This window comes from Agelaius phoeniceus, chromosome 8 (genome assembly GCF_051311805.1).
Source record: "Agelaius phoeniceus isolate bAgePho1 chromosome 8, bAgePho1.hap1, whole genome shotgun sequence".
Taxonomy (NCBI): Eukaryota; Metazoa; Chordata; class Aves; order Passeriformes; family Icteridae; genus Agelaius; species Agelaius phoeniceus.
This window is the reverse complement of record NC_135272.1, coordinates 16,299,334-16,311,409: the sequence shown is the minus strand read 5'-3', so window position 1 is coordinate 16,311,409 and position 12,076 is coordinate 16,299,334. Positions and strand designations below refer to the sequence as shown.

The following is a 12,076-nucleotide window of genomic DNA, read 5'->3' as shown; positions in this document are numbered from 1 at the left end:
CCCCTACTGCTCTGAAATCTGACCCTGCTCCAGTCATTTTCCTCCTCAAATTTCAATTTTGATAAATCTCTCCAAGTAAGTTTCCACCAACACTTGAGTTTAAAGTAAGGTTCCCATAACCAGCAGTCATCTGACACCTGCTGGCTTCATCCTCTTCCCATCCCATCCCAGTGCTAAGCTCCTCCCCCAGAGCAGGCTCCAGAAAACAGAGTTATCTTCAGGATCCCAACTTCCCTGCTTCACCATGGTGGGCACAACTGTGATCTGCCAGGAAACATTTAACAGATTTGAAAGGTAAAAACTGAGAAAATCCAGGCCATAAACACCAAGGAACATTTGTACCAAGTTTTACTGCCAAAAGTTTTATTTTACACTCGAGTTGCAAATGAATATGGTGTACACATCATACAGGAGCAGAAGTACTACATGAACATACTTGTTAGCAATAACAAATTTTCAGAAAATAAAACATCCTAAGTTCTCTCTTTGTCCCAGTACCTGACTTACCTTTTTGCAATACAAAGAATATTTGAGGAGTGGCAGAAGAACAAAGAATGGCCACAACACACAAGGCAAACAAAGTTTACAGCAAGGCACTGGAGCAGGCTGCCCACAGAAGCTGCTCACCCCTTGAGGGTTTCTGGATCTTGCTGAAGTCTGAAGCCTTGCTCTGAATTCAGCACTGACTCAGCTCTCAGCAGGAAGCTGGACTAGAGACTTCTCTCAATGTCGATTCCAATCTGAATTATCATAAAATTTTATTCAAGCACAATCGGCAGCCAAATACAAAAAAATCAGTGAATGCCTCCTGATTTCCCCACTCCCAACAAAAAACAACACTCATCTTTAATGAATCATCTTCACAACAGTCCAGCATGACTGAAATCAAAGGAACAAGCAGCAAATTAAGTCTACTGAAGACCAACACCACATTAAAAGGCCTTTGCATAATTTAAAATTCTTTTTGTAACAGCAAATACAGATTTTTTCAATTGCTCTTTACACATTTGCAATTACCAGCCATATAACAATACCAAATATATTCCTAGTCATCTTCAACTGGGAGATCTCCTGTCCACAGTGAGAAAGTTCCTATTGGCCCTTGATACACTGGCAGTGCCATATTCCCTGCAAGTGTCCCAGGGAAGCCATAAAAACAGGGACTGGGAGGTGGAAATGAAGTGAGGAATCCTAGAACATGTTTTGTCCTGGGGACCATTTCTCTTCCTGGCTGAGACCTCTAACTACTGCTAGGGTTTAAATGAAAAACAAGTGAAATTATCAGGAAGGACTCAGTAACTTACTATTTTTAATTCCATATGACAGAAAATTGCAATTAAACAAAAGAAGTAAGGCCGACACCCATCACTAAGGCAGCTGTAGAAGAACTAACTGCACAATGTGATACAGGCAGGCAACAAGGAATAAATATAAAACCTGAAAAGTACTAGAAATTTTTTTTTGTGCCAGCAAACACCTGATCCTCTAAAGCAAAATAATTACCCAGGTGTAAATAAAAAGTCAACAAATGTGTGTATACCAACCCCAAATGTGACATTCAGCTCTATAATCCCTAGATGCAAAACACCAAACTTCTCAGTTTTACAGAGATTTTCATTTCTCAATCTGTTCCAACTCTACAGTACTGAAATAAGATCAGATTTGTGGGATTGAGATCTGTTTAAAACACAAAACAAGTAGTAATTTGGTGGAGTTCCTTCTTCAGCACACAAAACAGTGAAAGACCAGTGACAGTTTAGTCCTGTCAATTTTGATACTTTGAAGGGAGAAAAGAAGCCAAAATGACACAGAGGTTAAATCAGTGAAGATAAAAGATAAGAAAGAAGATATAGTGAAGAGGGCTGGATTCTGATACATCTAACTCTGAGACATTTGATACGCAGGCATGGGAGAAGTGCCAGAGATAGAAAGGTTGTGGCCTTGGAAAACAGGCAAGTAAAATTGCCAGGGATGTTAGAAAATAGTCTAGAGGGAGTCAGAAATAAAAATTAGATCTTTGAATCTGAACAGGTCTGAGGCTGGCTGGATCCTAAAGGAATAATCCGGAGATAGAACCATGGGAGAACCGGACTAGGGGGGAGAAGCACTGGATTTTTGGGGCATTCAAATGAAGTGCAACATTAAAAAACCCAAAAACAAACCGGAGAGAGGATGTTTAGGTACATGAAATCAGATGACAGGGAGAAATGACAAAGTATTAAAAACCAGAAACAGTTATGATGATGGTGCCACCCCCTTAAAGATAGATGAAAAGAGAAACTTAGTTGCTACTGAAGGAAGTAATTCAATGAAAGGAATGAGAGGCATAAAAGATACAGAAATAAAAGGGGCAAACTTGAAAAGTTAAGAAGCAGAGAAGCTCAGCTCAGAAACAGATCCTGAGAATAAAAACAACTATGAAAAGGATCTTGTCATGCAACAAAATCAGGATTGAAGATTTTGTATAAAGAATGAATGGAGAATGAATATGAACAGCAGCTCTGCAAGCAAGCTCAACAAGAAAACAAAGGTGAGATAAAAGCGGTTTAAAAGTCCATTTGGGAAGGGCACTGAAGCAGGTAAGGCAAAGATGAGTCCAAAGCCGTGTTGTGCTGACACACTCTTCAGATATTCAGAAAGGCCAGAATGGAAATTAAGAAATTACAAGAGAATACATCTAGAGGGAGGAATGGAGACAGGGCAGTGTGAGAAGCAGCCAAAGAAACCATGTACAGAGAAGCAGATAGAGATAAAAATAAAGACCAGTGAGTAAAAAGAAGTGAGGCCAATGAAGGAAGGAGGCAGCAGTGAAGACGAAGGAGTCAAAAAGGTTAATAGACTGGAGATCCCAAAAGGAGTGAGTGACAGGGTAGAGGAGAGAGAAAGACAGATATGCTGAAAGAGAGCAGGTAGTGATCAGAGAAAGGGAATTTAGAAATGAGAGATAATAAAGTGAACAGTATTTAGCAAAGACAAGGTCATGGGAATGATTGAGGCAGTAAGAAAATCTATCTAAAATTAGAAATCACAGGCATTGGGCTGGAAAAACAGAATGAAGAACAAAGGATTAAAGTACTGATTGGGGAAAGGAACTGGCCTTGCCCATGGGGATGAAATTTGAAAACACTGAAATGGGCTGAGTTTAGCAAACACACAAAGAAAGATGCAAACTAATGACCACTAGGAAAACTAGACAGAGGACTTCAAACCAGGAAGAGAGTAAGGCTCACAACAGGATTAATAAAGCAGAAGCCAGGGGTTACAGAACTTTAGTGGTTAATATGAATGGAAAATACTTTTTAAAAAGCATCAGAGAAGGGAATAAAGTTTAAAAAACGACTCTAAACATCTATATTTGAGTAACATTCAGAAACGTAAGTAGCACCCCACCAAGCAGGGTCCACACCTCTACTTCCCTCCTTGCCAGAAAGATTTACTCACCCAGATCAAACCAGAGATCAGAAATTCAGAAGGCCACTGCCAACACTGCCACTAGCTGGGTAATTTGGAGAGATGGCTGGGTTGGGGAAAATTTTGACTGTTGAAGTAGATAAAGACTATTAAAAATTATGAAAAACCAGTGATTTGACCTCTGCCATCCAGCACCTTTATGTCTTCCCAAACAAGACCTGAAGGCTTTCACGGGCTCTCCCTCACATCACCTCCTGCTCCTACAGCTCACACAGCCAATGCAGCATTCACCAACACTCCAACTCAGCTGCTAAGAGTCTCACCACACTGTGTAACAGCAAAGATAAGAGATTAAGCAGACAGATTGCTGCAGACAAACATCACTGCGATTTTGGGTCCCATTCAGAGTTATCTGAGAACCACTGGCATAGAAGTTCTTCTCCATTTCCAAGCCTCTGTCAAGAATTTCACTCTACAGCTTTCTTAATCATGAGCATGAATAAAACACCAGCCTTCTCAGACACTTCTAATACTGCATTTCATCTTCTGCTATACTGGCATGTTTTTAAAGTTTCTGCTCATTACAAAACGACAACACACTTCTATTGCCTGCTCATACCATTGGGAGCTGGATCATTGGGAGTGCAATAAAACAGGGGAAAAAACCCAAATTATTCCCTGCTACCAAACCAGTGACACACAAAGAATACAAGAAGTGAGCTGGCACATCATTTCTACCTACCCTACTGATTACTGTTTATTCATGTGTGTAGATGTGGTTCACTCAAAATTACTGAAACTACATAAAAAACAGCTGAAATATAAACAAGAGCTCACAGGACAGGGCTGAGGCCATAACGGGAAATCTTTGTTATTTTGTTGCTTTATCGCATATTTTAGTATTGAAAATTATTTTAAATTTAGCTTAAAATTTTAGTTTAAAATTTCAATTTAAAACACACAATATATTGGATGTAGTATTTTTAGATAATCTTTTAACAAATAATACAAAAATGATTTTTTTTTAGTGTACTATCTTTTGTACACTATCTTACAGTCAAGAAATCTCACCTAGAATCAGCTACTGGAAGCAGTAAGTTGTCCACATGATAGGCAGCATCAACTGTAACATACATATATATCTCTAAAAAAGAAAAGTTTGAAAAAATATCATAGAAACGCTATAATTTTTACACTACATTTAATATTTGTATGTTTTATTTCTATTGGATTACGGCACAGCAGGTGAGCTTTTGAGACAAAGGGATTTATGCAATGTCATTCAAAGGACAAAAAGTTCACTCCTGACACAAGTTAATACTGGAGCATTATTGAAATAAAAGGAGGAGCTGGTCAGACATTTTGGGTAGAAATGTAACATTTTTTCTTAAAAGAAAATAAACACATAATGCCATAGCTTAAAATAAATAATGCCAAATGTTATCATCAACATATGAAAGATAGGATGGTGGCTTAGTAAAGAAAATATTTTATAAGCACTTAGCATACATTGGAGTGTTATAACAAGACTTATAATTTTCATGTTACCAGGTATTTTACTTTAGGGAGAGATTCTACAATCCTCACCTATATAAGCAGTTCTATTAACTCACATTGGCTTTTTAATTACAGAGTTTGGTACCAAAGTCAGGTGCACCATTCATTTCACATATTTTAAGTCAGGAACAACTATTTCTTTTCCTCAGCACAATATTTAATCATAAATACTAAAAAAACTCCACATTGCTAAAAAAATGTAAATGCTTAAGTATGCACATTTGCTAACTCTTAACTCATGATTCTTTTACTCAACATATCCTTCCAGGGGAGGGATGTCTATCAGCAGTTTCTGGCAGGAACAGTTCAATACTTTATGCATAATATTAGACACAAATAACCTCCATTGCATTTGGGGGCTTTTCGGTGACTTTTAAATGTTCTAGCACATTTCAGAAAAAAAAAATTGACTACTTGTGCATATTAAGAACTAATTGTGTGAGTCAAGCAAATATTGTGCTGCCTTTTTCAATATAAAGCATTTTGTTCTATGACATGTGAAACATTGTTACAGAATATAATCATCATGTTTTAAATTATATAACCATTTAATAAATGAAAACAATTCTAAAGGTTGCTAAACACAAACCAAAATTTCTCAAATGCTTCTTTCCAACAAACTGTTCCACTGAAGTTCTATAAGGTTAAGAGCACACAGAAGTGAGAAATAAAACTACAGTTTCATACAATTCATCCTGAAAAACCTGGAACCAAAAATTTTAAAAATATGTATTAAGATAAGCTGATGATCTGGCACATACCATCTAAAAACGCCCCTGTTTTTTTTTTTTTTACAAACACAATTTTCATAGTATTTGTAGTTTTAAAAAATACAAAACCGAAAATAACCCTGACCCCTCCCTTGAATACAAACTCCACAAATGTTTTTTTATTCTTTGAGCATTATATCAAATAAAAATTACAGCTGCATAGAGAAACAAACTAGGAAACAAAAAAAATCTGAGAATGCAGGGATGTGACCGCATCTAGAACCTACATATGTATGTACATACTTCTGCTTTTATCTGAACTAACTTTTTACCCACATAAAGAAAAAAACTGACACTAACAGCTCCCTAGCTGCTATCACTGATAACAATTACCTTTTGACAGTCCTGTAAAAAAAAATTCAGTCTTGAAACTCAAGGAATTTCATTTCACTCTCCATTTTTACCACATTTAAAAACAAGACACATTCCTTCCTTAACAATGAAAATATTATATAAGCATACCCCAAAAGGCACTAAGGTCTAAAAAATATATTCAGCATTTCCTTTTAAACTAATAAAGTATCTGTAAGATAGTTTGCATATATAATTATTTTCCAAATTAAGGCGTGGCAACTTTCTCTTAAACATAAAAGCTATAATCTACTTCTGCTAAATATAAAACTAAGTGTCAGGATATAGTATACAAAGATCATATATTTATGTAGAATACATTTTGTGTTATACTAGACTATTATATCTTTGTCAAAACATTTCAGTATTTAGAAAAAAAATTTAAAATTTAAATATACTGTAAGGTCACTCAAATTATTTTAACACAAAAATCTACAAACAGTGACATATACACAAACAGCTGGGAAGTTGTAACTTAAAGATCACATCTTTTAATCAGACCTGCTCAAAGGACAGCCACAAAAGAACCCTATTGGCTACAAGAAGCATCTGCATGTTTTTAAGACTGAACTATGCAGACTCCCATTGCCCCAGGGCAGTGCTGCACAAGTCTATTGAAAACGACCTGATTGCTGAATCAACACCTTAAATTTTCCCAGAAAATCTACAACAAATGTTTCGTATATTAAGAGAGACTAACAAAACAAAAGGGGATATTACAAAAATTTCAGCATGACAATTTTTCCTGAAATTATTTTTCCATTGCATTTGGCAAGCAGAGAACTAATTCTATTCCTTGTCTACTCTTACAGCAGCAACTGCAAACTACAATTCAATATAAAATACAATAAGCTCCTGTAATAATTATGTTCCTCTTGAAACAAAGATTAAAATAAAGTTAACTGTGCTGATTCATACTTTCCATAAATTACTAAAAAGGTGAGAGATTCAGACATTTTGCTTCTCGATAATAAGCCTAATATCTGTATCATGTGCAAAAGTGCAACTGTGTTTTAGAACGGAGGCCCAACTGAATACAATTTTGTTATTACAGAAAGTATACTTGAACCCACTAACATGGAAACAGCGGTTCACAGCATCTTAAAATTACGCTTTACATATTTAAACCTGTTGTACGACCACAAGTTAGTAAAAAATACAAAACCCAGAAATGAACAGAAAACAACAAAGCTTGTATATAAATCGATTTACAATTCTAAGCACAACAGTAAGCTTCAAATAATTACATTAGTGTAAGACACACAGGGAGGTGGGATGATTTATTGCAAGCCCTTGGTTCTGGCTGCTCCGTGTGGGGCTCGCAGGCAGCTCAGCTGCTGGCGGTGTGTGCGTGCATGCGCTTCGCCACATCGTACACGTAGGTGATGTCTGGGCGCTTCTCCGGATCCGGGTTGATGCACATATTCACTAATTGTCGCAGCTACGAGAGGAGAGAACATGACAGGAGCGTTGGCCTTCTTACAAGCAGGATTTGTGCATTATCAAATTCAAATTAAGAGAAGTGGCAACAATGAGGCAAACGGCGATTCTGCACAAGCACACGGGCAGCGCTCCCTCTCCGCTCACACGCTGCCTTATGCAAACACCTATGCAACGCACTCCCCTGATTTCTGCACTTTGCACTGCTGGCCAGAAAAACTGATGAGCAAATTGAAGTTCTAATGCTTTTAACATACAACTTTAGACATGCATTTAGTCCAATCCCATGTAATTTACAGGAAATTCCCTGTGTTTCTGGAGGGCTGTGCCTGCAAAGCCCAGAAGACTGAAAGGAGCACAGAGCGAAGGTAAACAAGGGCTGCTTTGCTCATTCAGTCCCCATACAGGAGTTAGCCAGCAATAAATGGCATTTCTTTCTGACAGGGCCCAACAAACAAAAGGCAGTGGTGCTCCATCTAACACACAGTTAACCCCCAGAACCTAATGCTGCCAGGAGCTACCAATACACACACATTCAATTCAGCTACTGAACAAATTAAACCCACTGAGGGCTACCTGTTACAAGGACTCCACCCTTGAGGAAATACCTGAACATAAAACTGGAAGCTGAGAAAGTATTTTGGGCAAGTAGCATATTATGCTGGCCCACTATGTTACTCCACTTGTCCCCTGCTGAAGACATGATACTGGAATAAATAAGCTTTGGGCTACATCCTGATATATATCCTTAGGATTAGATTGTTTATAGTGTTCTTTATGTAAAGAAGCACAGAACTAACAAATATTCACAAAAACCTCTATCTGGGAATAAACAAATCACTATGACCAGAAAATCCCATGTTTCCAGAAGCACCACAACCTTTTGGGTATTTTTAATAAACATATTGAGCATAGGCAACCCAAAAGAGCTTCCACAGCACCTCCATACTTTGCATTCCCTTCACAAACTGTCAAGACATTTGCAGGCTTTTCTCCCTCCAATGATATGCCTAAAAATTTATGACATTAGAACTTAATATATTGTATGGATAACCTTGTGATAGGGCATCTATTTCAAATTGTGTGCATTTCCTAAGCATTTTGCAATGTGGAACAAATCTCTTTCATAGTGACTTACTAAAATGTTCACAGTGCTTTGCAATAACATTTTAACCAACTCTGAAGATTTTCCTTTATGCCTTTAAGTAGCTTTGCCAAATCCTCCTGGACCTCCTTACAACATTGGGGAGGGAGGGGGAGACTCCAACAAACACATTGTGATCCAGTCTTCTATGACAATATATCAAATTTAGTTTGGTATCCCAGCCAGTACTACTAGGTAGGATTATTGCAAAAAATCTGTAATTATTGCAACTAACACTAAGTGACCTCATCACCCTCATTATTCAAAACTAACATAGGCTGCCTCTTTAAACCTGCCATTGGAGAGTTTCCTTCCTGCTTTTTCGAAAAAGAACAAGAAGGATTTTAAATTATAATTATACTCCTTTCGCTTTACTGAAGATTAATTTAAATGCACAGGAATAGGAATTCCTGAAGTTAAGGAAGAAGCACTGCCTACCACTCTATAAAGCTTTGTCCATTAGCCCTTGCAGATAAACTGTACATAATGTACAGTTTTTTTGTATTCAACAGTATAAAATCTATGTCATTAGACATACCATTCTTTAGTAAAAAGAGCTTAATATTTAAAAATGAGCTAGTTCTGAAGATAGCGGTCAGATTACTGGATTGAAAAGAAATGTATAAAATCAAAATAATCTGTAACATACTTGCTATTTGCATTTTAAATACATTAAGCATATTCTGACTAATGGAGTTATAAAAGCCATCATATTGCTTCTGGCAGTCAATAAATAAAATACAATGCCAGTGGCAATAAAAACTATTAGCCTGCAATAACTCCCAAACATTTGAAGAACAGAATGCTGGAAATCATTAGCTACTGTAAGAAATAATAATTGCCAGCATGTAATACCAACATGCAAGCCAAGCAATCTCCTGCAGAAGAAGCAGGTGGGACACAGGGTAAGCAGGAGGCACAGTGTAAGCAGAGATGAGCAGCTTGCCATGCAACACCTCAGACAGGCTGCACAGAAAACAGGAAAGACTGAAGAACATCCAACACCATCAAGCCTGAAATTAGAATCAAATAAGCAAACATTTTGTGAAGAGAATACAGGTATAATTTATCTGCAAAATACATCTAATCCTGAATGTATACGTTCTCTTTCTCTGTGAAGACTTCCATCTGTTCAACAGAACTGCATACAGTGAACAGTTTTAATAAAGGACCTTGAAGGGTTAAAACCCACAAAGCCAGCATCAGAGGGGAAGCAGAGTGGTTTTTCTCTTGTTTTTTTTTTCTAGCTGTTTATCAATACTTTACTGTTTGCAGAGCAGCAGAAATAGATCTTCAAGAAATTTACCTGTTGAGCACTTGAGAAGCCTTGTCCGACCTCTTTAAATGGCAGTCACTGCAATTACTGCAGTATCTCTATGCCCCTCTTCCCCTGGCAGGTCAGAATCTCACTGGTAAGGCAGGAATGCTGAGCTGACCATGCCTGGGACACTGCACAACAATAGTGCAGATTCCTGAGTAATTTCAAATTCCTTGAGCTCTTTTGAGCCTTGTAAGTGAACAGCAAACCCTTGGAAGAAGGTGAATCACTTCTGCTATGCAGGATGAAAAATTACATGGGAACACAGCTTTCAGTACTGAAACTGGGACACTGGATAGCACTGGTTATAGCACTGATCCTTTACTCCTACAGGAATATCCATTTCAATAAACCTGAAATCCATCTGTCAGCCCCTCCAGTAGTAATAAAATTCCCAATGTATCAGAAAAGCTCACCAATGTCATGGGAAGAAGCACTGGCAGTCTAAAATCAGACTATCATTAGAGATAGAAGTGATTTTTTACTACCTGGCACAGACTGGCCAAGAGGCAGAGCAGACTGAGCCAGAGGGACCTCCTGTTGCCTCCCCAAGCTGCAAACTTCTTTGTCTGCTTATTGTTCTTAACCTCCTCTGTGCACTTAGCACAGTGACTGGCTTTAGCCTGGAGCTTAGCCTGACACTGGAGCAGTGGGACACACTTTCTTTAACTTTAGCAGGTTTTTCAGCCATGAAATAAATAATTATCACTCAAGTCAGGAGGAGTGGGGAAAGACAGAAATATGACAGGCAAGTACTTTGCATTGTTAGCCAGGTGAAATAGAGAAATTTTCATATAGGGAAGTCTGGATTAAAAAACCACACGCAACACCATTCTTACTCTGAATAAAACCTTCTCGAAGTGTTTTTCTGAGTGCTTTTCTCAAGACCTGCTGGCAGCTAACACTACCATGGTGGACCTGCTGGCTCCTTCTGCTTTCACATCTGGGTAGGAGGTTGGCAATGGACTTTAGAAGAAATGCACCTCAATCAAAGGGAAGATTTTAAAACTTCATCATGAAAGCAATGTGATACTAATATTAGCTGACAAGATTTTAAGAGTATTGATTGGAGGTGGCAAGGGAGCCCCAGCTTTGAATTCCCAAAAGCAGCACAGCTTTCAGTAAATGCTGAATACTGACTTTGAATACCAGATGTTTTTGAGGTATATTAAAAAATTGAGATATCCAAAGTTATTAAGCATCTGAAAATCTTGGTTTATATTTACCACTGAAGCAATAGTTTGTGAAAATGCATCTCAGACTAATAGGATTTCTAATCAAAGGTTTTAAAAACATTAACCATCTGTCCACCTAAAGGTGCATCTTTCTGTCACACTCTCCTCTGATGACACAGATGTGACACAATTCTAACACATTACTCTTACAGGGATTTCAAAACTTAGAAAAAATGTCACACATTAAAATTCACTAAAATCTACTTACAAAAAGTTTACTGAAAAAGTACTTGTCTTATATTTCATAATGAAAGTATTTACACTTCTATATTACAGGATGCAGAGATCCACTCAGTGAAGTTTTAATTTCAGAAAATTCTTTTTCATAAAAAATGAAGTGGGTTTTAATATTCAGTGATCCTTAAGCTTTACTGCTCACTGAGTATCCTTCCCATCTAGTTAAAGGTTTGACATCTATATTTCCAGTACAGGTGAAACATTTAGCACAGTATTCTAATATGACAGATCACACTTGTTTGTTTCTCTTTTTTACAGTTCATGCCAGCACAAGCTAAAAATGGTTAATAGTGCAATAGGTAATAAATGTATGTTTTCCAGGTACCTTAGTGAAGACACAAGTCGTCTTAGCAGAACATAAAAAATATTCCCATTACAGTTTCCATAACTGAGGGCTTCTTTCAAGAAACTGTATTCTTACCTATCTTAATACCTATAATAGCTCTGATTCTCTCATTAAGAGTAACTTACATGTATTTTGCAGATAGCTGCCTTATCCAAGGTGCAGAAGTACATGTCTGCTTTGAAATAAATAAAAAGTAACATGTGGTGCTTTGCGTGTGTTTGCAAAACAAAAAACCTATGCAGATGTAGGGAAAAGCTGGAGCCTCTC

At 37.4% G+C, this 12,076-nt stretch overlaps 1 protein-coding gene across 1 annotated transcript in view; it reads right to left on the bottom strand.

Moving 5' to 3' along the window:
- Positions 1-331: 331 nt before the first annotated feature.
- NEK7 (NIMA related kinase 7) overlaps positions 332-12,076 on the bottom strand; it is a 68,136-nt gene continuing 56,391 nt past the window's right edge. The window contains 1 exon segment of the mRNA XM_077182093.1: positions 332-7,530. Coding sequence (XP_077038208.1) covers positions 7,420-7,530 — 111 coding nt within the window. The 3' untranslated portion in view covers positions 332-7,419.